At 48.7% G+C, this 27,672-nt stretch overlaps 1 protein-coding gene across 3 annotated transcripts; it reads left to right on the plus strand.

The window, feature by feature from the left end:
- The first annotated feature begins 4,615 nt into the window (after window positions 1–4,615).
- Window positions 4,616–26,994, plus strand: LOC308581030 (neural proliferation differentiation and control protein 1-like). Of its 3 annotated transcripts, none has more exons than XM_081183470.1 (10): window positions 4,618–4,878; window positions 6,007–6,159; window positions 6,622–6,735; window positions 11,241–11,456; window positions 12,899–12,965; window positions 15,668–15,752; window positions 16,572–16,654; window positions 19,319–19,409; window positions 22,897–26,814; window positions 26,851–26,994. In XM_081183470.1, the coding sequence occupies exons 1-9, from the start codon at window positions 4,806–4,808 to the stop codon at window positions 22,960–22,962; spliced, it is 948 nt and encodes a 315-aa protein (XP_081039596.1). In that variant the 5' UTR covers window positions 4,618–4,805; the 3' UTR covers window positions 22,963–26,814; window positions 26,851–26,994. The 3 variants fall into 3 exon arrangements, with proteins under 3 accessions (XP_081039597.1, XP_081039596.1, XP_081039595.1); XM_081183469.1 differs by having other exon boundaries at window positions 4,621–4,878; window positions 19,316–19,409; XM_081183471.1 differs by lacking the exon at window positions 19,319–19,409 and having other exon boundaries at window positions 4,616–4,878.
- Window positions 26,995–27,672: the final 678 nt, after the last annotated feature.

Below are 27,672 nucleotides of genomic sequence, written 5' to 3' on the forward strand. Positions count from 1 at the left end.
CCGCCGACCTTCTGATAGGCAAGTCCTAGGCTCTGTGGTTTAACCCACAGCGCCACACGCATCCCTCTGCTTTCCTCCTTGAGGACGGAGAAAAGGAACTTTAGTCACAGATCTCCTTCTAGGACAAAGTACATGTGACTCACTGTGTGCATTGCAGAACTTAATGGAGTATATAGGTCTGGGATATATTAGAGCAACCCGCTGTAGCAATTCACAAAACATCAACAGGGTTAGATTATCTTTTATTCAGAAGAACAGCTTTATTCATTTATGCCATTAAAATCTTGTCCCAGTCGGAAGACCTTCACTCATATAGCTCTACGTGAAAGGCTTTGTAAAGAATTTTTCCCAGGCCACGTGTAAAGGAATTCTTTCAAAGCCATAACAGCTATCGTAGTTCAAAAATATATCTGTACACAGAGGTTGGAACTCATTGGTGTTTTTTTTTATTTTGAAGCCAAACTGTTGTGCATCTAGCTTAAAGAGTTCTATTCAGAATCCCAGCATTTACATTTACTTAAATGTAAAGTGAGGAGGAATTAAAGAACGTTTTAATGAGGGTGAGAGAGGAGAGTGCAAAATATGGTTTGAAGCTCAACATCAAAAAAACGAAGATCATGGCCACTGGTCCCATCACCTCCTGGCAAATAGAAGGGGAAGGAATGGAGGCAGTGAGAGATTTTACTTTCTTGGGCTCCATGATCAGTGCAAATGGTGACAGCAGTCACGAAATTAAAAGACGCCTGCTTCTTGGGAGAAAAGCAATGACAAACCTAGACAGCATCTTAAAAAGCAGAGACATCACCTTGCCGACAAAGGTCCGTATAGTTAAAGCTATAGTTTTCCCAGTAGTGATGTATGGAAGTGAGAGCTGGACCATAAAGAAGGCTGATTGCCGAAGAATTGATGCTTTTGAATTATGGTGCTGGAGGAGACTCTTGAGAGTCCCATGGACTGCAGGAAGATCAAACCTATCCATTCTGAAGGAAATCAGCCCTGAGTGCTCACTGGAAGGATGGAGGGCACAAGGAGAAGGGGACGACAGAGGACGAGATGGTTGGACAGTGTTCTCGAAGCTACCAGCATGAGTTTGACCAAACTGCGGGAGGCAGTGGAAGACAGGAGTGCCTGGCGTGCTCTGGTCCATGGGGTCACGAAGAGTCGGACACGACTAAACGACTAAACAACAACAAATAATATAAGAGATTTCAGCAGCTTAGTATGAGTGTGAGTGTGTATGTGTGTATTATTCAGGTTCAATATTTTGCATGATTACACTCGAAAATGCCAGGAAAATTGCACTGCTAATTCCCCACCATTTTCCAGGTTAACAGGATTGCAAATTGATTTTATTCTGGAAACAATGAGCAGGGCACTAAACTTCCACTAGATTCTCTGAAGTGGCTTTTATGTTGTGTGAAATAAAGCTTGAACATGAATAGGTAAGGAAGGAATCATTGGGGAGATGGAATAAAGTGTGGGAACTGCCTGCACAACTCTAAATACACCGTTGGGTACTGGTTACAAAGCCCTATACAGTTTGGAGCCAGGATACCTGAAAGATTGTCTCATCCCAAACAATCACTGCGCTCAGGCGGTCCGTTCAATCAAGCCTTTAAGTGAAGCAGCATCTATGAACATCCCTTCCAGTTAGATATCTGGCAAGTACTGTACTGTTTTGACTGGTGTGGTGTGTGTGTTTTTTAGTTTCAACAGATATTCCTTTTCCAACAAGCCTGATAAGTGGCAATTTTTATTCCGGTCTGTATCTGTATCAGATTTGAAAATGTTTCCATTGTATGCTTTTTTTTTAAGTTTTCATTTATTTATTGTTAAATTGCTTTGGAACGTTTCCTGGGAAGAGATTAATAAATGAAACAAACAAACGAGCAAAAAAATATCCCGCAATTTGCATTTCCTCTCCTCCAGTTCCTGCTAATATTCCCTACTGTAACTTTTGTTATTCGTGGTTTTTCATCCCCATTAATCCATCAATAGGTTGCATCATCCTTTTAGAAGGAAGCCCTGTTCCCCTCCCTCCCCCCACCTTGCCATCCCATTGCCATGACAACCGCAAGAGTCCAAGCTGGAGGAATTTACAGTATGGCAACCAGGAGAGGCGGTTACTATGGCAACCACTGGCGTGGAAAGTAGAGAAGAGATGGCTGCGCTAGGCCTCACTAACCAAGGAAAGGGCTTGGGGAGTTGCTAGCTGTTTCCCTCCTCCTTCCTGCAGGGACCTGTGCCAGAAGATTTGCATTACAATTCAGAAATTCAACAGGTGAAGCTTTCCTTCCATTGGCACAACTCTGTGCTGGGATAAGATGCACCTGTTTGATTTCTACCTGTCACACATAGGCAACTTGCTGGAAAAGAGGTGGCCAGACTAACTGGGGACTCTTGAGTTCTTCCATAGGCGTTTTCTATATTCCAAAAAAAGAGAGCCAGGATTCCTGGGTACTTTGTGGAAAACGAGGTGATCTCTAGAAAATGTATTTACCTGCATCTGCTCGCTGTGGATAGATGTGTCTCCATGGAGACTCCAAGTATCCTTGTTGACATGGCTTGGGTTTTACCCTTGAGCGGACAGTGAAACAGCAAATGCTCTTAAATCACTGGCGCCATAACCTGTTACTCCCCACAGTTGATTTTTTAATTTTTATTTGTATCCCAGCTTTCAGAATACAAATGTTTCTAAGTGACTTACATAAAAAAAAATTAAGCCATAATAAACAACATCACCATATTAAATTGTTGATGGGTGGGAAGTGGTTAGCTCACTTGAGGCAATGTGGTGTAGTGGTTAGGGCAGGGGCAAGCAAACTTTTTCAGCAGGGGGCCAGTCCACTGTCCCTCAGACCTTGTGGGGGGCTGGACCGTCCGTGGGCCAGATTTAGAAAGCAATTGGGCCGGATCCGGCCCCCGGGCCTTAGTTTGCCTACCCATGGTTTAGGGTGTCAAGACTACCCATGGTTTAGGGTGTCAATGGGTGTCAATGTGCCTATCACTGCCTCTCAGCCTGACCTGCCTCATAGATTTTCCTGGGCATTATGGGGGGGGGGGGTCCAAAAGGTCTTGCCTTCTTGTGGTGGTGGTGGTGGGTGGGTGTGTTGAAAATAAAAAGCTCAACAATTTTGGGGTTTTCCTTAGGAAAGCTCAACAACTTTCGTTTTCCAGGTGTCCTGGAGTGTTCGCTCCAAGTTCTGCCTCCTTATACCTTATAAATAACTTTGTGTATGTAAAGTGTTTTTGTTTCTTTTTAGAGACTTGCTGATAATGAAGAGATGGAGGGTGGTCTTGGAAATCTGAACGCCAGGAAATTACTCCTTCATAAATCTGGGATTCTTGCTGCAGGCATGAATGGATGTTGTGTGATTCATCGCAGAATCAGAAGCAATAATGTCAACGCATGCTGCTATGCTTTAGCTACAGTCCTAGACAAACATCTACCTGGAAGTAAATCCTGGATAGCTCAGTTGGTGGAACATGAGACTCTTAATCTCAGGGTACTGGGTTCAAGCCCCATGTTGGGCAAAAGATTCTTGTGTTTCAGGGGGTTGGATAGATGACCAGTGCAGTCCTTTCCAACTCTACATACAATTCAGTGGGGCTTACTTCTGAATAGGCATGTATAAAATTCCACCACCAAGCTGGAACCATATACAGTAGACACTTTTCTTGGGAGGAGCAACCTCGTGGAACATAAACACGTCATTGTTTGAGCATTTAGTTCCAGAAATGCAAATACGTTTTGTATCAAACTGCATTAAGAAATCACTAGATGAATCACACAGGGAAGCCTGCCTGTGTGTGCATCTGCTGTCACTTTTAAGTTCATGTTTTGTTGTTTAAAGCAATATGCAAAGGCTTTGCAAATATTATCTTAAGCTTTTAGGGTGGGGAAAGGAATTAATCTTTATGTTTCTTAAAGAACAAACGCCAAAAAAAGTGTACAGTCCTATCCCTAAAATTTTAGATTAAGAAATCCCTTATGTTAGACCCAGTGTGGCGTAGTGATTAGGACCTGGGAGACCTGGGTTCAAATGGCTGCTCAGCCATGAAGCTCAATGGGTGACCTTGCGTCAGCCACAGCCTCTCAGCCTGACCTACCTCACAGGGTTGTTGTGGGGGATAAATGAGGAGGGGGGAAAGCCATGTATCCCACCTTGAGCTCCCTGGACAAAAGGTGGGATGTAATTGCAAGAAATTAAACAAGTAAACATTACCACTCTTCCAAAATATTAGACTAAAAAGCTGGGAGAGCCGCCTCGGGATTCTTGAAAGCGATTATACATATATATTTTTCATGGTATGTGTGCCAAAATGTACAAGGGGAGCAAAACACCACCTCCGTCTCCCAGCTGTGGGCTTGCGATTTACCTAATCTCTAAATCCCCATCTGTACTTTCATTGACTCATAGCCATTATATCTGCTATGCAAGGCTCCATCTCTGTCTCCAATCAACCTGTCAATCCGTCCAGCTATTTCTCAATAAGTCTGTCCCCCATTCCTCCCCCACCTTGACAAGCCCTCAGCATTTTCCTTCCACCTATCTAATTCTCCATTCCTGCCTTTCTCTCTCTTCCGCCCCCCCCCCGCCCCACGCACCCCACTCCTTACACCCTCCCATCCTTAGTTCATTCATAAAGATCCGCAGTCCCTCTCCCGGCCAGCGCCAGGTCTTCTCACGGATCCGACTTTATGCCAGCAGCTGCAAAGGGGGGACAGCCCCCTGCGATAACTGGTTTGGGGGTGGGGGGAAGGCTTAGCTCACCCCACCCACCCTGATTCATCTTGAAAGGAGATGCAGGGCAAAGCGATACGATGGCTGGGGTTCTTCGCCGCCCTGATAGCTACGGGGGCCAACTGGGAAGCAGGTGAGGGGGGGCACCTGGCTGGAGGGGTGGGGGGGAGGATGCAGAATCGGGGGGTAGTGGGGGGCGGGGGGATTGGGATCAGAAATGGATGTGAGTGACAGGTGAAAACAGGAGAAGAAAGGGGCAGATGTGGGAAAGGAGGAGGGGAACAAAAAAAGGGGGATAAATATCCAGCCCATTAGAGCACAGGAAAAAATGGGGGCGGGGGGGCAGGAGAACAATAAAGGAGATAAAAGGGGGCCAGAGGTTGAATGGGAAAAGCATAATACGCGAGGTCCCCTAGAGCGCAGACCCGGCTCTGGTGCTAGGGAACCCGGGAGTCTCGGCACCAGCCTTTTCTGGACCCTTTGCTCTACGAACTTATTGGTGCTGCCTGTTTATCATCCATCCCATTGGACCTGAAGCCCCTTTCAGCTAAATGCCAAATTGGTCCGGGGCTAGGTGAGATGAGCGTGGCAGCACTCTGTACATGCTCTTGCCCTGATTGTTACACACGCGTTCCAAAAACAAATCCTGGCACCAAAGCCCTGGCTCAGATTAATTCCTGACTACTTTTCACCCAGAATTCTGCTCTCTTGTCTAAAGCACTAGACCCGTCCGCCCTTTTTGGATAACTTTGGACATCTTGCTTTTCACCTTTATTGGCACGACCCTGGAGACTGAAATGTTGTTAAAGGACAAAGACGTCCTGGTTGCCAGCTGTATACAGTTTCCCCAAACTGCTAGCCATCCCAGCTTCGTATACCCACCCCTTTGGAGAGAAGAAAAAAAAGTTGACTCTTTCCTTGCTTTGTTTCCTTCAGAGATTAACAGCTCTGTGATAGGCAACTGTTCAACAGGTGCAGTTCCTCCCCATATAGAGATACTGAGATGGTAAATGCTCTCTACCTGTTTGATCCCTGCTTCTGTGAAGCCCGTAGGAGCCCTGGGTGAGGAAAAAGAAGGTGGCAGTCCTGTTTTCTGACTACGCTTACACTTTTGCACATTGAAATGAAAAAATACCAAGAGAGGATCTTTGTCCACAGGGATGTGATAAAACCTCTACGCATGAATAATGCTGGTTGCTGCATCTGGGCGCCCCTGTTGCAACTTTTTTTCAGAAAGCCATAACATTCATTTATTTTTCAGACCCCCTCTGCCCTGCCAAGTACAAAGTCAACTGTCTGCTCCGTCAACGTCTGGGCTGTGGGCCAGAAGGAGCACCTACCTGCGGCCCTTGCTTCCCCAACTATGAGGAGGACTCTAGTGGAAACTGCGTGCAGAAGAAGGCTCCTAAGCAGGGTGAGGTCTGTGGGGAGGGGGGAGGGACCTGGGGAAGAGTCCAAGGGCTTTAGAGGGACAGCTGAATGGCTGAGAAGACTGGGAGCAGAGAGGTGATCTGTAAAAAAGGTAAAGGTAAAGGACCCCTGGACGGTTAAGTCCAGTCAAAGGTGACTATGGGGTGCGGCGCTCATCTTGCTTTCAGGCTGAGGGAGCTGGCGTTTGTCCACAGACAGCTTTCCGGGTTATGTGGCCACCATTAAACCACTTCTGGTGCAATGGAACACCGTGACGGAAACCAGAGCGCACGGAAACGCCATTTACCTTCCCGCCGGAGCGGTACCTATTTATCTACTTGCACTGGTGTGCTTTTGAACTGCTAGGTTGGCAGGAGCTGGGACGGAGCAATGGGAGCTCACCCCGTCATGCAGACTGTGACTAAAGGCCTGATTTTCTCTCTCAACACCTTCTCTCTTTTTTCAGAAAGCAAAACAAAAGGCCAGAAGAAGCCCAAAGACCTGCTCGCTCTCATCCTTTCCCTCCTGGCCAAGCATGAGAAAGGGCTGAAGCCATCAGACATGGAGACTACTTGGCCTGGTAGGCAAAGCCAACAAACGCACCTCTTTTCCCAGCATACATAGGGAGCTGCCTTATACCAAGTTAGATGATTGGTCCATCAAGCTCACTCCCAGCATTCCAGACCCACTGGCTGTGCTGATGGAAGCTGGAGTCCATGGACATCTGGGAAGGTCACTGTTTAGCTTACTGCTAGTGTTGTCCTGAGGGCTAGAAACTATGACTATCATATTTATTTAAACTTAAGGGGCTGAGAATACAACACAAAAACAGCCCAGGTGGTCATTCCACTGTTAGGTTATCCCATCAGTCCCTTTTTGATAGCTCCCTGGACCACATATCCTTGCCTTTGATGATGGGTTTCTCCTGGAGATTCAGACTGGTTGTTCTGAAGGGTTTCCCTGAAGAACAGCCTCATTTGGAACATATTGGGTCTAGCAACTGGTTTCTTGCTGATTTATTCAAAGCATGTTGACCATGCTCTTCTTCAGAAGTGTCTCAGGGAGCCTTTTCATCTGTTCCACTAGAGGGTGATATAATGCTGGGAATAAGGCAAAATAATTTCCAACTAATTTAAGGTGCCTCCAGACTGTCACTATTTGCCGCGTGCAAGTACGTAGTAGAAGTCTGGGTTTATGCAGCTGAAGAGCTTCTGTCGTCCTACTGTAACCTAATAATAATAATAATAATAATAATAATAATAATAATAATAATTTATTTATACCCCACCCATCTGGCTGAGTTTCCCCAGCCACTCTGGGCGGCTCCCAATCAAGTGTTAAAAACAATACAGCATTAAATATTAAAACCTTCCCTGAACAGGGCTGCCTTCAGATGTCTTTTGAAGATAGGATAGCTGCTTATTTCCTTCACATCTGATGGGAGGGCGGTCCACAGGGCAGGCGCCACTACCGAGAAGGCCCTGTGTCTGGTTCCCTGTAACCTCACTTCTCGCAATGAGGGAACCGCCAGAAGGCCCTCGGAGCTGGATGTCAGTGTCCGGGCTGAACGATGGGGGTGGAGACGCTCCTTCAGGTATACTGGACCGAGGCCGTTTAGGGATTTAAAGGTCAGCACCAGCACTTTGAATTGTGCTCGGAAACGTAGTGGGAGCCAATGCAGATCTCTCAGGACCGGTATTACCGTATTTTTCGCCCCATAAGACGCACCGGCCCATAAGACGCACCTAGATTTTTGGGGGGGAAATAAAGGGAAAAAAAATTATTTCCCCCCCAGGTACGCTGCGCTACACCAGGAGCTTGGGGCGTGCGGAGCTCAGCGCGCCCCTAGCTTCTGCGTGCCGGCAAGGTCTCCACTAGCGTGGGAGTGCTGGGCGCCTCTCCCAGGGCTAGCGGTCCCCTGCGCTCATCCAGAAGCTTGGGGCGCGCTGAGGTCAGCGCGCCCCAAGCTTCTAGGTGCGCGCAAGCAGTCCGCTGCCGCCCCAAGCCTCGCGCACCCGGCAGGAGGTCCCACCGGGTGTGCGAGGCTTGGGGCGGCAGCGGACTGCTTGCGCGCACCTAGAAGCTTGGGGCGTGCTGAGCTCAGCGCGCCCCAAGCTTCTAGGTGCGCGCAAGCAGTCCGCTAGCCTTGGGAGAGCCGCGGGGCTCTCCTAGGGCTAGCGGATCGCTGCGCTACACCAGGAGCTTGGGGCGTGCTGAGCTCAGCGCGCCCCAAGCTTCTAGGTGCGCGCAAGCAGTCCGCTAGCCTTGGGAGAGCCGCGGGGCTCTCCCAGGGCTAGCAGATCGCTGCGCTACACCAGGAGCTTGGGGCGTGCTGAGCTCAGCGCGCCCCAAGCTTCTGCGTGCGCGCAAGCAGTCCGCTAGCCTTGGGAGAGCCGCGGGGCTCTCCCAGGGCTAGCGGATCGCTGCGCTACACCAGGAGCTTGGAGCGTGCTGAGCTCAGCGCGCCCCAAGCTTCTAGGTGCGCGCAAGCAGTCCGCTAGCCTTGGGAGAGCCGCGGGGCTCTCCCAGGGCTAGCGGATCGCTGCGCTACACCAGGAGCTTGGGGCGTGCTGAGCTCAGCGCGCCCCAAGCTTCTAGGTGCGCGCAAGCAGTCCGCTAGCCTTGGGAGAGCCGCGGGGCTCTCCCAGGGCTAGCAGATCGCTGCGCTACACCAGGAGCTTGGGGCGTGCTGAGCTCAGCGCGCCCCAAGCTTCTGCGTGCGCGCAAGCAGTCCGCTAGCCTTGGGAGAGCCGCGGGGCTCTCCCAGGGCTAGCGGATCGCTGCGCTACACCAGGAGCTTGGAGCGTGCTGAGCTCAGCGCGCCCCAAGCTTCTAGGTGCGCGCAAGCAGTCCGCTGCCGCCCCAAGCCTCGCGCACCCGGCAGGAGGTCCCACCGGGTGTGCGAGGCTTGGGGCGGCAGCGGACTGCTTGCGCGCACCTAGAAGCTTGGGGCGTGCTGAGCTCAGCGCGCCCCAAGCTTCTAGGTGCGCGCAAGCAGTCCGCTAGCCTTGGGAGAGCCGCGGGGCTCTCCCAGGGCTAGCGGATCGCTGCGCTACACCAGGAGCTTGGGGCGTGCTGAGCTCAGCGCGCCCCAAGCTTCTAGGTGCGCGCAAGCAGTCCGCTAGCCTTGGGAGAGCCGCGGGGCTCTCCCAGGGCTAGCAGATCGCTGCGCTACACCAGGAGCTTGGGGCGTGCTGAGCTCAGCGCGCCCCAAGCTTCTAGGTGCGCGCAAGCAGTACGCTGCCGCCCCAAGCCTCGCTCACCCGGTGGGACCTCCTGCCGGGTGCGCGAGGCTTGCAGACACTCGCCCGAAGCAGGGGGAGCCCTCCCGAGGGCTCCCCGTGGTTCGGGCGACAGGCTGCCGCCCCAAGCCTCGCGCACCCGGTGGGACCTCCTGCCGGGTGCGCGAGGCTTGCAGACACTCGCCCGAAGCAGGGGGAGCCCTCCCGAGGGCTCCCCGTGCTTCGGGCGACAGGCTGCCGCCCCAAGCCTCGCGCACCCGGTGGGACCTCCTGCCGGGCGCGCGAGGCTTGCAGGCATTCGCCCCATAAGACGCACCCCGATTTCCCCTTCATTTTTGGAGGGGAAAAAGTGCGTCTTATGGGGCAAAAAATACGGTATGTGGTCTCAGCAGCCGCTCCCTGTCACCAGTCTAGCTGCCGCATTCTGGATTAATTGCAGTTTCCGGGTCACCTTCAAAGGTAGCCCCTTAAAACAGCAACATCAGACTTTGAGTGGTTTGGAAAGGGACGGCGCACTGAAAAATCTGGGATGAGCAAATACCGTATTTTTTGCTCTATAAGACTCACTTTTTCCCTCCTAAAAAGTAAGGGGAAATGTGTGTGCGCCTTATGGAGCGAATGCAGGCTGTGCAGCTATCACAGAAGCCAGAACAGCAAGAGGGATTGCTGCTTTCACTCTTGCTGTTCTGGCTTCTGAGATTCAGAATATTTTTTTTTCTTGTTTTCCTCCTCCAAAAACTAGGTGTGTCTTGTGGTCTGGTGCATCTTATAGAGCGAAAAATAAGGTAATTAACGGGAAGGTGCAGGTAAATAAACAGGAATTCTGGATGACTGCTCACAATATTGTATAACCTCTCTTGCAAACTAATCAGAATGAATATTTGATAAAGACCAGACTTAGTGCACAGGAACTTCCTCCCCTCCTCATCTGTGCATCTCCACACCCTCCTCAAATCTGCTCCTGGAGGGGAGGTCAGGAGAACCCCCAGAACAGAATATGGGTGGAGGAGAGGAGAGATTGTTCTGCTGATGAGCAGAAATGCTTGGCACAATCTAATGAGCACCAGGTTGAATGCAACCCATAGGCTCAACTCCCCTGTTAGGTCCAATCTGATGCAAACAAACTCTCCTAGCTCAGTCGGTAGAGCATGAGACTCTTAATCTCAAGGTTGTGGGTTCGAGTTCCGCATTGGGCAAAAGATTCCTGCATTGCAGGCGGATGGACTAGAACGAACCTTGTGGTCTCTTCCAGGTTTATGATTCTATAAATGCAACTCACTGTCTAACCTCCACATAAGCTTTGTGCAAGCAAATCAGGACAAGAGCTCCGTAGATAAGAAGACTTTATTTTTTAAATATATATATATATATATATATATATTATTAAGGATTTTCTTGTTTTACAGAAGTGTAGTGCCTCATATTTTTTTTTCCATGTAACATTTTTACAAATCCATTTCATTTGTTGAGGCATTGGGGGAGAAGAAAAGAAAAAAGAAAAAAGAAGGGGGGGTGGAGAGAGGGAAGATGGATAGGGGTGGGGTCGGGTGGCGGTGTTTCTATTATGTTTAATGTATGTAGAGTTTGGTGTCAGCGTTGCTCGTGTTGTTCACTTGTGTTCCTTTGGTGGTGAGAGAGGTTGGGGTTGGCCTAGGGTGTGATTGTTTGCTTGTGATTGGCTGTGGTGATCTTTGTTTTCGTGTGTGAGTGAGGTGGGTGGGTGTTTTGGATCAGGTTAGCCATATTGATTTGTATGCGGTATGGCTCCCCTTTATCACATACACAGCCCAACAGGACAATGACAATAAGAAGACTTTATTTATATTGACACCTTGCTTTTCAGGCAGCATGGAGGGGTTTGAACCACCCAGCTCCCCCACTTCCTTCCCCACTTCTTTTCCCCCAAATGCCTCCTACTCCGTGAGCGACAGCCCAGCTTCTTCCGAGTCGTATGAAGACACCCCAGTCTCAGCCACCACGCCCCCCACAAGAGTGAAAGTGGATTTCAAGCAAAGGTCCCGACCTCCGGCTACAAGTCTGAACAAAGCGGTGTCGCTTAGTGAGTAGGAGCTATTCTACCAAGATTGGGGGGGGGGCAAGGGAGACACAGGGACCGGGCTGCTTGAAGAGGGGAATGTGGGGTGTGGCAAATGGATGGCTTTTAAAGAGGGTTAGACGATATCATTGGGGTGCATGGGGTGTTAGAGGAGGGGTTGCACCTCTGTTGGGGGGGGTACATCATGCTTCTTCTAGGATGGTTTGTCACCTTGCACTCAGCTCTCACCTGCAGCTCCTAGAAGCTGCCAGCATGCAACAGCAGCCACATCTGGGAACAGCTTTGAATGGCTGGCTAAACCAGTTTTTGAAGAATTGTGCATGCACACGAAAGCTCATACCAAGAACATGCTTAGTTGGTCTCTAAGGTGCTACTGGACAATTTATTTCAACTGCATCAAACCAACATGGCTACCTACCTGAATCTGGCTAAACCAGGTGAGGGGAGCCGACGGGTCTCAAAGCCTTGGTGAGTTAGGGTCCTCCCCTGCATGCAAAGGCATGGACTGAGTGGATGAGACCAATTGTGGGTCAACCAGTCAAGAAGGCAGTTTCTGCACATGCTGTAGAGAAGAAGAAGAGGAGTTTGGATTTGATATCCCGCTTTATCACTACCCTAAGGAGTCTCAAAGCGGCTAACAATCTCCTTTCCCGTCCTCCCCCACAACAAACACTCTGTGAGGTGAGTGGGGCTGAGAGACTTCAGAGAAGTGTGACTGGCCCAAGGTCACCCAGCAGCTGCATGTGGAGGAGCGGAGACGCAAACCCAGTTCACCAGATTACGAGTCTACTGCTCTTAACCACTACACCACACTAGAGGGGGCAGAGGGGGCTCGTCCACCTGGGAAAAGAGCATGGGCATAGCAGCTGCCCCCCTAGATCAAGCAAAGCAATAAAAGTACTTAACTAACTTACCAATCATGCCACTTCTGCCCCCCCCCAACAAAAATCCTGGCTACGTCCATTATAGTCCACTGTTGGGAGGTTGGATGCTTCTGAATACCAGTACAGCGGTGCCTTGGTTCTCAAACCTAATCCATTCCGGGAGTCCATTTGACTCCTGAAACCGTTCGAAAACCAAGGCGCGGCTTCCGATTGGCTGCAAGAGCTTCCTGCACTCAAGCAGACGCTGCGTCAGACGTTCGGCTTCCGAAAAACGTTCGCAAACCGGAACACTTGCTGCCGGGGATTTGGCGTTTGGGAGCCAATTTGCTCGACAACTAAGCCGTTTGAGAACCAAGGTACCGATGTAGCTGGAAATCGCGGGAAGGGAGAGTTCTGCTGTGGTTAGGTCTCCTGTTTGCAGCTGGCCACTGTGAGAACAGGACTCTGGATCAGATGGGCCACTGGTCTGATCCTGCAGGCTCCTCTTCAGTCCTTATGTGTTTGTTTCTAGAGGTGTTCCTTTATATCTGACACTCAGAGGGTTAACTGTGGTCCTTACAGCTCTCGTGGTGATGTGCACAGTGACAGGGGTTTCCGGACTGGTAGTTGCTGCTATGTGCTGGTACAGGTAGGAAATGTCCTTCCCCCATATTTGCTATGATGATGATGATGATAATGATGATGTTAGCACAACAATGTCATTGGTACTTTACGAAGTTCCGCAAGCCAAAAGACTAGTCGTTGCCCCCAGTGAGATTAAAATCTAAATTCATTCAGGGACAAAGTCAACATGCGATAGAGAGAAGCAAAAACAAGAGAAAGGAGTGAGGCCTGCAACAAAATGTTGCAGCACGGAGAGCCTTTTGTTCAGGATTCCAGCTGCTCCCTCGCCCCTGGTTCACATTCTTTTCCCCAGCAGCCAGCCTGGCTTGCACAATGGGACGTTCCCTCCTTTCTCTCTCCCCCCGCCCCGGACCTCCTAAACCTATTCTGGGATCTCCCCCAACCCTCCAGAGCGCAACTGGGGGGCGCGGTAGGTGGGGGAGTCCTGTTACACAAGCCAAACTAGTTCCATGCACACAGCAACTTACTCGAATCCTGCCCCACACATTGGAAGCACATGATTTCCCCCCAAAGAATTTTGGGAACCACAGTTTTTCAATGGTGCGGGGAATTTTTAGCCTGCCAGGGGTGAACTGAAATTCCCAGGATTCTCTCTGGGGAGAAGCAATGAACTTTAAATTTATGGTTTGTATGCAACCCAGCACCCAGTATTCTGTGAATACGAAGCATGTGTTGTATACATTAGAGTTGTCAGGTTCCCATCATCACAATTACATTCCCCCCTCCCTTCAAATGTACTTTGAACTCTTCCAAATCTTGGGACTCCCCAACTCTGCTGATACATTGCTATTGTGCATGAGTGATGCAATTTTTTGCTGGGACATAATGCAAGTCCTTGATTTCTTATCACGTATCAACAATGGCCAAGTATGATTCTGTAGAAAATCTATAATTTGTTGCCTTCAGACCATAATTTCATTTGCCTATTAATGTGAATGGGAGATAATGTCTAACTGAGATCTCTGCGGGCTGTGTGTGTTTTTTTCAATTTAAGTTAGTATACACAAGTTTATATAATAATAATAAGAATAATAATAATAAATAATAATAATAATAATAATAATAATAATAATAATAATAATAATAATAATTTATTTATACCCCGCCCATCTGGCTGGGCCTCCCCAGCCACTCTGGGCGGCTTCCATAGAAACCAAAAATACAGTAAAATATCACACGTTAAAAACTTCCCTGAACAGGGCTGCCTTAAGATGTCTTCTGAATGTCAGGTAGTTATTTATCGCTTTGACATCTGCTGGAAGGGCGTTCCACAGGGCGGGCGCCACTACTGAGAAGGCCCTCTGCCTGGTTCCCTGTAGCTTTGCTTCTCGAGTTTGCAGTTTGTACGTAATTAATTGCATTAGTTTTTAAATGTTGAGCATTCATGTGAGGAATTGCCTTTGTTTTTTATAGCTCCTTTGAATAATAATTGACCCAAACAAGCTAGACTGTTTTGAAAACCAAATTCTCCAGTGTTTTTTTTGCAGCACCTTGAGATACAGTTGCTTTGGGGGTGTTTTTTTGCTAGATAGCCATCGGCACTCACAACACTGAGCGTTTGAAATAAAGGGAATGAGATTAGATAGGTGAAAACACAGTTACGTAGGGTTGGCTTCCATAGGGGATGATGAAACAGTTCTGAGACAAAAGGTTTTGTGAAAGAGATGAAGCAACAGAGAAAATGCGTACAGCAACAGAAGGCCAGAAGAGAGAGGAAGGAAGGTAGCCTTATCAGAGCTTGCTTCTTCAAATGTTTTTAATTATTATGTTTTTAACTGTCCTACCTGTCAGGGTTGCATACATTGCCTCCCCCACCCTACCCCAGATTATCCTAGTAGGACCCTTTGAGGTAGATTATAGCCTTCATGTGGTTGGCCAATTTTAGGGGGTTCGGCTAGACGATCTCTGGAGTCCCTTCCAACTCTACAATTCTATGATTCTACGACTGAGTGGGGATTTGAATTTACATCTTTCTAGCCAAAGAGCGAGGGACGCGGCTGGCACTGTGGGTTAAACCACAGAGCCTAGGACTTGCCGATCAAGAAGGTCGGCGGTTTGAATCCCCGCGACGGGGTGAGCTCCCGTTGCTCGGTCCCTGCTCCTGCCAACCTAGCAGTTCAAAAGCACATCAAAGTGCAAGTAGATAAATAGGTACCGCTCCGGCGGGAAGGTAAAGGGCGTTTCCGTGCGCTGCTCTGGTTCGCCAGAAGCGGCTTAGTCATGCTGGCCACATGACCCGGAAGCTGTACGCCGGCTCCCTCGGCCAGTAAAATGAGATGAGCGCCGCAACCCCACGACTGGACCTAATGGTCAGGGGTCCCTTTACCTTTACCTAGCCAAAGAGCAGTGATTTAGCCATCACTCCACCTTGGGGCAGGGGGGTCACACACGATATCTAGAAGTCTTTTTTCTTTTTGCAAAAGATATCGGCCATTTCTTTCAATCTGTACATGCCCCAGTGCACTCTTTTTTAAAAAAATTGTACTCTTGCTGAAAGCAAAATGTCTCCCTACCACCCCATTCCACACAGAAGGAAATGTGGCCTGCCCAGGTTTAAAAAGCAGGAATATGAAAACGACGCAGGGAGGCTGTTCTCACGAGAGCTTTTGTGGTGATGCTGTAAACATGTGCCAAAACTCAAATTGCAGACTGTGGGGTTGTTTGCTTGCCATGCTTAAAATAAATCATCATATGATTCATTTCCAGGCTACAGAAGGAAGTACACTTGACTCAGAAGATGGCATATGCAGGCAGCCGGGGAACCCAATACCGATATCATCAGCCCAGCGCAGTATGTGACTTTGCCATTGGTTGAATGCTCACTTGGGGTGGGATTTGCTGGACCCCCCTGCCCCCCTGCCAGCCCTCAGATCATCACTTTAGAACCCAAGGGGGACATCCAGAGAACCTGAACAGGGGGGGGGGTGATTCAGGGGCAAGCGAAAGCCTGCAATTCTTTAAACCCAGTTAAACTTTGGAACTCGCTGCCACAAGATGCAGCGGCCACCAACTAACTCACCACCCTGAGAGCTATATAATACTCCTCGTATTGGGAGCAGTATATGCCAGTGAGCTTCCCAGCATCAGTTCAGCTACTGTGGGAAATAATAATAATAATAATAATAATAATAATAATAATAATAATAATTTATTTATACCCCGCCCATCTGGCTGGGTTTCCCCAGACACTCTGGGTGGCTTCCATTGAATATTAAAAACAATACAGCATCAGACATTAAAAACTTTCCTAAGCAGGGCCGCCTTCAGTTGTCTTTTAAAAGTAAAATAGTTGTTTATTGCCTTGACATCTGGTGGGAGGGCGTTCCACAGGGCAGGCGCCACTACCAAGAAGGCCCTCTGCCTGGTTCCCTGTAGCTTTGCTTCCCACAGTGAGGGAACCACCAGAAGGCCCTCAGTGCTGGACCTGAGTGTCTGGGCAGAACGATGGCAGTGGAGACACTCCTTCAGGTATACTGGGCCAAGGCTGTTTAGGGCTTTAAAGCTCAGCACCAACACTTTGAATTGTGCTCAGAAATGGGAAGCTGTGCTAAATAAGCCTTTGTTTTGGTCCAGGCTGGGCTAGTCTTACATTCTTTCTACTCCCCTCTAGTACATGGACTCCCGACTAGCTCAGTCGTGCCAAGTTCACCACTATCAACATCAGAAGAAGCTTCTCACCACAACCAGTCAGGAGTAAGTGTGCTCTTTTCCACATCTCTCCATGGGAGTGGGAAGGTGGGGGCCAAGCAATCACTAAGACAGTGTTTCCCAACCTTTTTTGGGCAAAGGCACACTTGTTTCATGAAAACAATCTCGAGGCACACCACCATGCCAGATGGGGAAAGGTCACTTTTTACTTATGTAAAAAAAAATAAAAAAATAGTAACAGCATAGAAGGTAATGGTTAGGCTAGCATCCCTCTTCCAAATATGCTAGGTTTTTATTTGCAGGGACTGTTCTACATGGGAAAGCATTCAGCACTGTCATTCTCCCATCTGCCATCTGAATTGGTACTATTCTGGGTCAACTTACTCTGCTGCATGTGTAGATGAAAATGGCACCAAGTGTGGGGGAGGGGGCAGAACAGGTTTCAGATACAGGATAGTAAGCATACACGTACTTCAGATTGAACTGGTTGCGTGCTTTGCAAGTTTTCATTTCCCAAATGACTGCCTTGGCAAGCGCAATACCTACCAGGCTCAACGCCGGTCTCGCGCTGCCGCTTCCCGCGCTCTCAAGGACCCGGGAGGAGGAAGGTGTGAAGGGAATCCCGAAGGCGCGAAAACCTCGCGCATGCGCAGGCCTTCCGCCTGCGACAGCCCAGTAGGCCGGCCGAAGCGAGCGGCGATGGGATGTGGGAGGGAGCTCGCTCGCCGCCCCGCGTGTGCCTATGTGGGGCACGTTACAGCCCCGTGACGTCAGCGCCACGCAGGCAGCCAGGCAGGCAGACGGCGAGAGCCCCGCGCTGGGCGGCCTCTCCTCGCCGCCGCCGCCCCGCCTCTCGCCGCCCGACTCGCCCGCCTCCCTCCCACGGCACACCAGGCAACGTCTCGCGGCACACTAGTCTGCCGCGGAACACCGGTTGGGAAACACTGCACTAAGAGCAGAAAGGGGCTGCTTAAAGGCTCTCTGGTGAAACTTTCAGTCCCTTGAAAGCAGCCAGAAGAGGCCCCCCCCCCGGCCTGGGGCCATTGCAGATGTTTTGCTGGGTGGGGCGGGTGAAAGTTGCCATTCAAAACTTCTGCCTGGATAAATTTCACACTGAATGTCTTTTCAGGCTCAAGGCATAGTCCTGATTATTCTCCCCTGTCTTTTTAATCACTTTTTAAAAGTGATTTAACTGTTTTAACTTTGTTGGGTTTCCCCCACTTTAATCTCCGTTTCCTTCGATTTGTTCCCAATCTTCTTCTTCTTCTTCTTCTTCTTCTTCTTCTTCTTCTTCTTAAATGTATTCATTTGGTTATTCAAATTATAATTTTACAGAAATATACCAAACATAGATCATAAAAACAAGATTCTCCCATCCTCCCCTTTGTGGGTCCTCTTATTTATCATTTCCTTCTGCTTCTTTTATGGTAGTCCAAATCTTTTACTTCTCCATTGTATCCAGAATTCACCCTTAAACTACAAGTGATATTCCAATCCTGCTAACGATTTTAACTGTTTGCAATGGTCTTTAAAATAAGTTACAAATTTTCCCTAATTTGTTCCCAGGCTTAACTGATGTCATTTTTCCTTTTTATCACACTGGATATTGTATATTTTATGTTGTCAGCTGCTCAGAGAACTTCTTTGTAGCCTGTGGGGTAGCTCAGTCAGTAGAGAACAAGACTCTTAATCTCAAGGTTGTGGGTTTGAACCCCACGTTAGGCGAAATATTTCTGCAATTCAGGGGGTGGAACCAGTTCATCTTTGGGGTCTCTTCCAACTCTACCATTCTCTGATCTCATCAACACAAAGAAGTCTTTCTTTTTTCTGACCCTAATCCTACACTAGACTACACTACGCCAAAATCTTTAAAAGTTTCTTTGATTGTCCTTGAATCTTCCCACCCCATCCTTTCCTGCCACACCACAAGAGTAAATCCAGGAGCCAGGGGGGGTGGGGAGGATATATTTTTGGAAAGCGGCTGGAACCTCTAGCAGTGGTGTCCAAACTTTTTTCTTTCTTTTTTATATATATTTTTGTTAGATTTTTAATATATCATTTTCAACAGTCATTCAACATAGGTCACATCTTATACAATTTTTTGGACTTCAACCACATCTGAAAATTTTCCAGTTTTTTTCACTTAATTTACATTTCTTAATTTCACTATTGCTTTTAATTATCTATTAACTCTCTCATCATAACCTCCCTTGCAATATTTCATATATTCCTCCTTACAAAACTTCTTGCAGCCCTACAAGCGTAATCTGCTGATTACAGTTGCTTTTCAAACAGTTCGCATATTTATTCCAGTCTTCTGAGAATCTCTGGTCCCGCAGGTTTCGAATCCTTCCTGTCATCTTATCTAATTCTGCATAGTCGGTGTCCAAACGTTTTCCAAAGAGGGCCAGATTTGATGAAGTGAAGGGCCGTGAGGGCCAGCCAAAGTTGTTGTCCTTTTTTCAGGATTGAAGTTGTGGAGCTTTTTTTTAGGGTTGAAATTCTTGAGCTTCTTTTAGAATTGAAGTTGTTGAGGTGTTGTTGTTTTTTTTAGGATTTTAGCCCAAGAAATAAACAGCCACAGGGGCTGGATTAAACCTACCAGCAGGCTGGATTAGGCCCCTAAAACGGATTTTGGGACACACCTGCCTGGGGGTTTCCATCTCCTGAGGTACCTCATCTCACACTGTTGCCTCCTTCCTTCAGCAGAGAAGCCCCCAAACCGGTAGAGCAGCTCTCCACAGAGTCAGAGACTGAGAATGGAGATTACACCGTGTACGAGTGTCCGGGACTGGCGCCGGTATGTATGGCAAGGGCCCGGGTTCAGTTTCTTGGCATCTCCAGGTAAGGCCAGTGTTGGCAGTCCTGGCCTAGACGACCCGATGATCTGCCTCCATATAAGGCACCTTCCTGTGTGATTTGGAATGCTTCTGTGTGTGGTGTGTGAAGAGCCAACCCAGGGAATTTTGCTGCCAGGGGCAGAAACCCTGTCGCCACCCCTGCCCTCCTGCTCCTTGCTGCCACACGGCGCCTGACATTCACCTCTGCAGGGCACTCACCTCGGCCAGGTGCTTGCTGCTGCCTGCTCCTGGACCCTGGTGGCAGTGGGGCAGTCCTTTAAAAGGCAAAAAAAAAGTAAAGGTAAAGGACTCCTGGACAGTTAAGTCTAGTCAAAGGCAACTATGGGGCTGGGGGCGCTCATCTTGCTTTCAGGCCGAGGGAGCTGGCATTTGTCCACAGACAGCTTTCTGTGTCATGACTAAACCACTTCTGGCGCAACGTGACAGAAGCCAGAGCGCACAGAAACGCCGTTTACCTTCCCGCCGGAGCGGTACCTATTTATCTACTTGCACTGGCATGCTTTTGAATGGCTAGGTTGGCAGGAGCTGGGACAGAGTGACAGGAGCTCACTCCGTCGCACAGATTCGAACCGCTGACCTTCTGATCAGCAAGCCCAAGAGGCTCAGTGGTTTAGACCACATCGCCAAACACGCTCACCCCTGAGATGCCCAGAAGAAGGCAAGCGGGAGGAAGATGGCCGCCATAGGGCAAGTAGAGGAGCAAGCTGTTGCAGCTGCTGGGGTTGAGGAGCAGGAGGCAGCAAGTACCTGGCAGAGGTGAACGCTGGGCTCTGGGCACCAGTCGTGCAGCAGTGAGGAGAGGAAGTGGCAGTGGGGGTACCAGCTCTGCTTGAGGGGTACAGGGTGTGGTGTTGCTGCTGCCGGTGGCAAGGCAGGGGGAGGTGCAGCTCCTGCCCCCACCCCAAACCAAGCTCTTCCACTTCTCTCCTCTTTGGGCTATGGCTTCCCCTCTTCCTCTCAGGGTGACACCCTGAAGCAGCTGGCTTCAGGCTGCTTCACGGATGGGCTGGCCGTGGGCGGGTGTTTTGTATTGGTGCATGAATCTGTCCTCAGAATACCCTTACGCCTTTTCACCGAGGAAAAAAAGAAATAATCCAGCATAGAAGAGAAAGGAACGATCTAGTATAGTGTGGATGTGAAATGGTTTACCTTGGCTGCAGTGGTCAAAATTAAGGCAGTGGAGTTTTGCCCCAGCTGAAGCTTCCATGTCATCTCTGAGGGCAGCCCCATGTATAACGCATTACAGTAATCTAGCCCGGACGTTACCAGAGGCATGAATCACATCAACAAGGTGAGATTCATTTACTGAAGGTGGTGAAAGGCACTTCAGCAATGCTGGTTCGATACCTGCTCTTTCAGGGTGTGCATACTCTTACCTAAAGGTAAAGGGACCCCTGACCATTAGGTCCAGTCGTGACCGACTCTGGGGTTGAGGCGCTCATCTTGCTTTATTGGCCAAGGGAGCCGGCCTACAGCTTCCGGGTCATGTGGCCAGCATGACTAAGCCGCTTCTGGCGAACCAGAGCAGCGCACGGAAACGCCGTTTACCTTCCGGCCGGAGCGGTACCTATTTCTCTACTTGCACTTTGATGTGCTTTCGAACTGCTAGGTTGGCAGGAGCAGGGACCGAGCAAAGGGAGCTCACCCCGTTGCGGGGATTTGAACCACCGACCTTCTGATCAGCAAGTCCTAGGCTCTGTGGTTTAACCCACAGCGCCATCCGCGTCCCTCTTACCTACAACTAGTCAAATGTCAATTTCCCAGACAAGAGAACTACCTACTCCCAGTGCCTCCATTTTGTCAGAATTCAGTTTTGGTTGATTGGCCCTCACATTGCCGCGTCCAGGCATAAATTTTAACACCTGCCTCAGGTGACAAAGAGAAACAGAACAGTGGCATATTGAGGGCACCCCACAGCAGTGGGGAGACTGTGGCTCTCCAGATATCCTCATCCCTGAGAACTGGCTGTGGTAAGTGGGGCTGAGGGGGACAGGAGTCCAAGAACATCTGCAGAGCCACAGGTTCCCCACCCAGTTAAAGAGTGTGAAGGGCAAGACGAAACTTTGCAGAGCTCTATAGCATAGGCTGGGCCGCGGGTGGCGCTATGGGTTAAACCACAAAGCCTAGGGCTTGCCTATCAGAAGGTCGGCGGTTCGAATCCCCGCAACGGGGTGAGCTCCCATTGCTCGATCCCTGCTCCTGCCAACCTAGCAGTTCAAAAGCACCTCAAAGTGCAAGTAGATAAATAGGTACCTCTCCGGCGGGAAGGTAAACAGTGTTTCTGTGTGCTGCTCTGGTTTGCCAGAAACAGCTTAGTCATGCTGGCCACGTGACCCAGAAGTTGTATGCCGGCTCCCTCGGCCAGTAAAGCGAGATGAGCGCCGCAACTCCAGAGTCGTCCATGACTGGACCTAATGGTCAGGGGTTCCTTTACCTTTACCTATAGAATAGGCTAAATAGGGTTGAGCAGCAAACTCCCAATGTTACTTTCTGAAACCAATCCTGTACAGTGGTACCTCGGTTTAAGAACAGTCTGGTTTAAGAACAATTTGGTTTACAAACTCTGCAAAACCGGAAATAGTGTCTTGGTTTGAGAACTTTACCTTGGTCTAAGAACAGAATCCGAACAGTGGAAGGGCACCGGCGGTGGGAGGCCTCATTAGGGAAAGTGTGTCTTGGTTTAAGAACGGTTTTGTTTTAAGAACGGACTTCCGGAACGGATTAGGTTCGTAAATCGGGGTACCACTGTAGATGGGAGTGGGACCACTGCGCCCCCTGCTCCAACCCACACAGCAGATCCAGTAGGAGATCGTGGTTGGGCCTCAGAGAGGAGATCAAAGATAAAGCAATCATGCTTGCACTGCCTATCTCTCTTGTGCAAAAGGTCACGCACAGGGCAGTTCTGGTGCCACCCCTTGACCTGAACCTGAATTTAAATGTCTAGAGATAATCTATCTTCCAATTGTGCCTGGAGCCAGACGCTTGCAATCTTCTTGAACACCTCACCTGCAAAAAACAAAACAAAACAAAAATCTTCTGAATTCAGGGTGGGTTTCTTAAGAAGTGGCCACACAGCTGCCTCTTTCAAGTAGGCCAGAACCTCACCCTCTTGAGATGTGGCATTTATTATCTCCGGGAACTACTCAGCCAATCGCTTTAGGCTAGCTGCAATTAGCCAAGGTGGGCAAGGGTCAGGAAGGGTCAAGTTGCCAGCCAAACGCACCATGTCCGCACCGACTGAAACCGATGCCGTAAACTCAGACTAGACTTCATATTACATACCTGCACAGGAATTATACCAGGACAGGCGCGGAGGTCAGAGGGGATATGATTCTGTTGCACGTGTGGTTTGGCCGCTGGGAATTGGGTTCCTTTCCTTTTCCAAGAATGCTTTGATTAACAACAACTCCTCTTCTCTTTCTGCAGAGTGGAGAGATGGAGATCCACAACCCACTCTTTGATACCTCCACACTAAACCGATGCCCTCCCTAAGTACATATCCTCTCTCTCTCTCTCTCTCTCTCTCTCTCTCTCTCTCTCTCTCTCCTTTCTCTTCTCATCCACATCTCCAACTCCTGGATTAATAGAGGGATGATGCAGCTTCAGAGTCATAAAAAAACAAAAACAACCCACTCCCATTAGATTGTCCACCTTTCCTCTTTAAAGAAAGGCAGCTTTGGTATGACTCACCCATCAGTCACACACACACCACACCACACCATCTTCATCTTCTGGGAATGGTTCAAAAGGGGGGAAACTGGCATTAGGATCTATATTTTTAGAAAATATAGATCATCTTCAAATCCACATCTAGAGTCTCTGGTATTTCTGTCTTTGCTAGAAAAGCCTTTTTTCAAGCTCTCCTATCTACCTGGAAGCATTTAGCCTACAAGCTGTGCAAGCCAGGGGCGAAACGAGGCTTTATTTCACCCGGGTCAAAGAGCCAGTTTGGCACACCCACACATTTGTGCGCACACAGAGACTGAGAGCCTGAAAAGCTCCCCTCTGGAGGCTTCGCCCTGGGCAAAAAAACCTGGCTAGCCCTCCTGTAGCTATGGCTGTGTAACACATACCCTCATTTGAGTAGAGGCCATGGACGTCACTTCATTTCTTTATAGAGCGTACCAATTGCTTTTTTTGCCTTTACCCAACCCCAAGTGATGTACAGTGTTAACAGGTCACACTCAGCGGAACCTGAAGCAACAGCATCGGAATCGTTCTCTCTGCCCAACGTAACAGTGGCAAACATTACAGGAAAAGTAAGAGAAAAGGTATACAGAGAAGACACCCAGTGGGTCTTCATGGAGAGACTGTTCCCTTCTTGCGGTGCCACTGCTGAAAAGGCCCTGCTCCATATCCTTAGATCTCATCTCTGCGTGGACTATAGAATCCTGGACTCAAGCTCCTTTCCCCAGATGTGCATGCGTGTCACCATGTTGATATGACTACCTAATTCCGTGTCTCTCAACGATGTGGAATCTGCACATGTAAGAAGCTTGCACGACCTTCTCTGCCCAACTAGGAATCGCCTCTTGCTAATTATGCCTTTCCTGCCTTCTGGTCTTGTGGCTGCCTACGCTCCAGAAGCCGAACATGGGTTGGGATCCGTGCACTGTACGTAATAGCGCTGTACCTGTGTCTCAGTCAAATGTGTTGTTCTATTTACTTCCTCCGCAGCAAGTGACCTGGCTCACTTGCTCGAGTCGCTTGTAGCCGCAACGGTGCTCGTTCGCAACTGCTCTCTGCTTGTGAGTTATGTGGGTTGGGGGAGAACGGACAGGCAGGGTATTGTGTTGACAAATAACCACAACACATAGCATCTTTGTACAGCGCTTTCCCCAGTGTGCTGAAAAGACTTCAGCTTTATGCACCCTGTTGGTAGCCTTAACCACAACCCTCCCGTGGAGTCCACCATTACTATCCCCATTTTACAGATCTGGGCTCTCAAAGGTAGAGAGAGAGGTGAGCTTGCCTGAGAACACTCATTGATTTCATGGCAGCACTGAGATCTGAGCAAAAGGCTTCCAGCTCACCTGTGCTCTATATGGTTGCCATACGTCCGGAATTGCATGGACCTATCCAGAATACTGCAGTTAGCAGCAGTGTCCAGTTGGAAACTGGCAAATGTCTGGGATAATCTGGACGTATGGCAACCCATGTCTGCAGTGTCGTTTTTGCCAATTTCCCATTAAAATAGCTCAAATATCCTCAACAACTTTGGCCAAGAAAAGCTCAGCAACTTTTCTGTCTGGATTTAACCCTATCCTAGACCTGGTGATTTCCAGCTGTTTTGGACTACAACTCCCATCTGTGCTGGCTGGGTCTGATGGAAGTTGTAGCCCAAAACATCTGGAGGCCACCACGTTGGAAAAGCCTAGTCTAGAGCCACACAGGTATGTGGCTTTGCACAGTGGCTTCTAACCAGCTGGCAGCCACAGTACAAGCCCCCAATGGATGAGGACCTCCTGGAATTCAACCAGCAAATTCAGTCTTACTGCATGACAATAATTGAGTCCTGCAAAATACAGTGGTACCTCTAGTTACGAACTTAATTCATTCCGGAGCTCCGTTCTTAACCTGAAACTGTTCTTAACCAGAGGCAGGCTTTCGCTAATGGGGCCTCTTGCTGCCGTTGCGCTGCTGGCACACGATTTCCGTTCTCATCCTGAGGCAAAGTTCTCAACTTGAGGTAATTCTTCCAGGTTAGCGGAGTTTGTAACCTGAAGCGTTTGTAACCTGAGGCGTTTGTAACTAGAGGTACCAATGTACAGTGGTACCTCAGGTTACATACGCTTCAGGTTACATATGCTTCAGGTTACAGACTCCACTAACCCATAAATAGTGCTTCAGGTTAAGAACTTTGCTTCAGGATGAGAACAGAAATCGTGCTCTGTCGGCGCGGTGGTAGTGGAAGGCCCCATTTGCTAAAGTGGTGCTTCAGGTTAAGAACAGTTTCAGGTTAAGAACGGACCTCCGGAACGAATTAAGTACTTAACCTGAGGTACCACTGTACACCATACTGGTGGTTCTCAATCAGTCTCCAGGGGAATCCCAGCTTTGGAAACTAAACAGTAATGTCAGGCAAACTTCAACAGGGGATGGGTACATTTTAAACACATTGGCTGAATCATATGTGTAGTCACATCACCTTTCTCTGACTTCCAAAGCATCCCTTCTCCTGATTTCTGCCTGGCAATAGCTAATGATTACTAACAAACAGAATGGAAAGTGAGAGCTGAGTTAGGCCTTGGTTGAGCCCAAACTATGGCCTACCATTCACGAGCAAGCGTGCTAGTGCACTGGGGGGGGGGGTGTCACAGCTGCTTTGCTCCTGCTGCTCCTGAGCTACCAGGAGATAAACTATGGTTTAGTGTTGCATTTGAATCCAGGTTCATGATCCAACCGTGTCCCTATTTTCCAGGGACAGTCCTGGGTTTACAGAAGCCGTCCTGGTTTCTGATTCGATCCTGGAATGTCCCGTTTTTCCTGAGGGTGCCCCTATTTTCACCGGAGAAATGTCGGAAGGTATGGAGTTGTGCGATCCAGGAGCCAAGGAGATAGAAGTTTTTAAGTGCTTAATGTTTTATTATCATTTTTATATATGTTGGGAGCTGGCCTGAGTGGCTGGGGCAAACCAGTCAGGTGGGCGGAGTTTAAATAATAAAATTATTATTATTATGGAATGGGGTGTCCCTATTTTCATCAGAGAAATGTTGGGAGGGTATGGCTCTTCCTCTACCCCCCATGGTAGGTCAAAGAATAAACCTTGGTTATATCTTGTGGATCGTCTGGGGTGAGAAAACTGAAAAGCCTGGTACAGTGGAACCGTGGTTTTCAAACTTAATCCTTTCCGGAAGACTATTCAGCTTCCGAAAAGTTTGAAAACCGAGGATCAATGGGCTGGCTGCAAAGTCAATGGGAAAAAATGAAAAACACGGCTCAGAAGTCGTTCGAAATTCATTCGAAAACCAAAGCAGTTAGTTCCAGGTTTTCAGCATTCGGGAGCCAAAACGGAGGTGTTTGGGAACCGAGGTTTGACTGTAACACTAAGCCAAACTATGGTTAACTCTCGATAGTATGGCAGCAGCAGGGCTGGGGGAAGAACGAAGCAGTTATGGTCTTCCCCTCCTAGTTTACCAGCAAGTTTGCTCCTTCACAGTAAGCCATAATTTGGCTTCCCATGATCTGTCAATCAGGCCTTAAGCAACCCTAAGACACCACGTCAAAATGGCTAATCTGTAGTACAGAAGCCTCTCCAAATTCTCAAACACCCACAGCATGTCTGTTTGGCTCTTCAGCCAAATAAAAAAGGTCCCAGAGGAGTTTATATGTCTCACAATTCAGGTTACAGACTACACTAACCCAGAAATAGTGCTTCAGGTTAAGAACTCTCTATAAAGGAGAAAGCTCAGCCTCAGGGTACCAACTTCTCATATGCTCATCTGCTCTTATTTTCTGGTACCTCATGGACTCCCTGGTCCACAAAGGCTTTTACCGTAATAAATTTGTTACGTCTTCAGTGTGCCACAAGACTCTTTGTTATTTCTGGTACAAACGCAAGCTCTTCCCCGCTACCCCGGCTAGTAGGGGCTAAAATGTTGTTAAGGTCAACATTGTACAGATTTGAGTTGTTCCGCCTCAGTAATATGAGGGTAAACATCTTGGCACTGTGCCATGAGCAGACTGCCATTGTGCGTACTGCATCTGCCGAAATAACAAATGATGATGATGATGATGATCATAGAATCATAGAGTTGGAAGAGACCACAAGGGCCATCGAGTCCAACCCCCTGCCAAGCAGGAAACACCATCAGAGCACTCCTGACATATGGTTGTCAAGCCTCTGCTTAAAGACCTCCAAAGTAGGAGACTCCACCACACTCCTTGGCAGCAAATTCCACTGTCAAACAGCTCTTACTGTCAGGAAGTTCTTCCTAATGTTTAGGTGGAATCTTCTTTCTTGTAGTTTGGATCCATTGCTCCGTGTCCGCTTCTCTGGAGCAGCAGAAAACAACCTTTCTCCCTCCTCTATGTGACATCCTTTTATATATTTGAACATGGCTATCATATCACCCCTTAACCTCCTCTTCTCCAGGCTAAACATGCCCAGCTCCCTTAGCCGTTCCTCATAAGGCATCGTTTCCAGGCCTTTGACCATTTTGGTTGCCCTCCTCTGGACACGTTCCAGTTTGTCAGTGTCCT

The sequence above is a fragment of the Podarcis bocagei genome (genome assembly GCF_964188305.1).
Source record: "Podarcis bocagei genome assembly, chromosome: 2".
In the NCBI taxonomy this organism is placed as follows: domain Eukaryota; kingdom Metazoa; phylum Chordata; class Lepidosauria; order Squamata; family Lacertidae; genus Podarcis; species Podarcis bocagei.

What these genes read in the sequence shown, in the direction of transcription:
- LOC308581030 (XM_081183469.1), top strand. Translation starts at nt 4,806, where the DNA reads ATGCAGGGCAAAGCGATACGATGGCTGGGGTTCTTCGCCGCCCTGATA. An exon ending in GGGGGCCAACTGGGAAGCAG is followed by an intron (nt 4,879 to 6,006) that starts GTGAGGGGGGGC and finishes TTTATTTTTCAG; the next exon opens with ACCCCCTCTGCCCTGCCAAG. An exon ending in CATGGAGACTACTTGGCCTG is followed by an intron (nt 6,736 to 11,240) that starts GTAGGCAAAGCC and finishes CTTGCTTTTCAG; the next exon opens with GCAGCATGGAGGGGTTTGAA.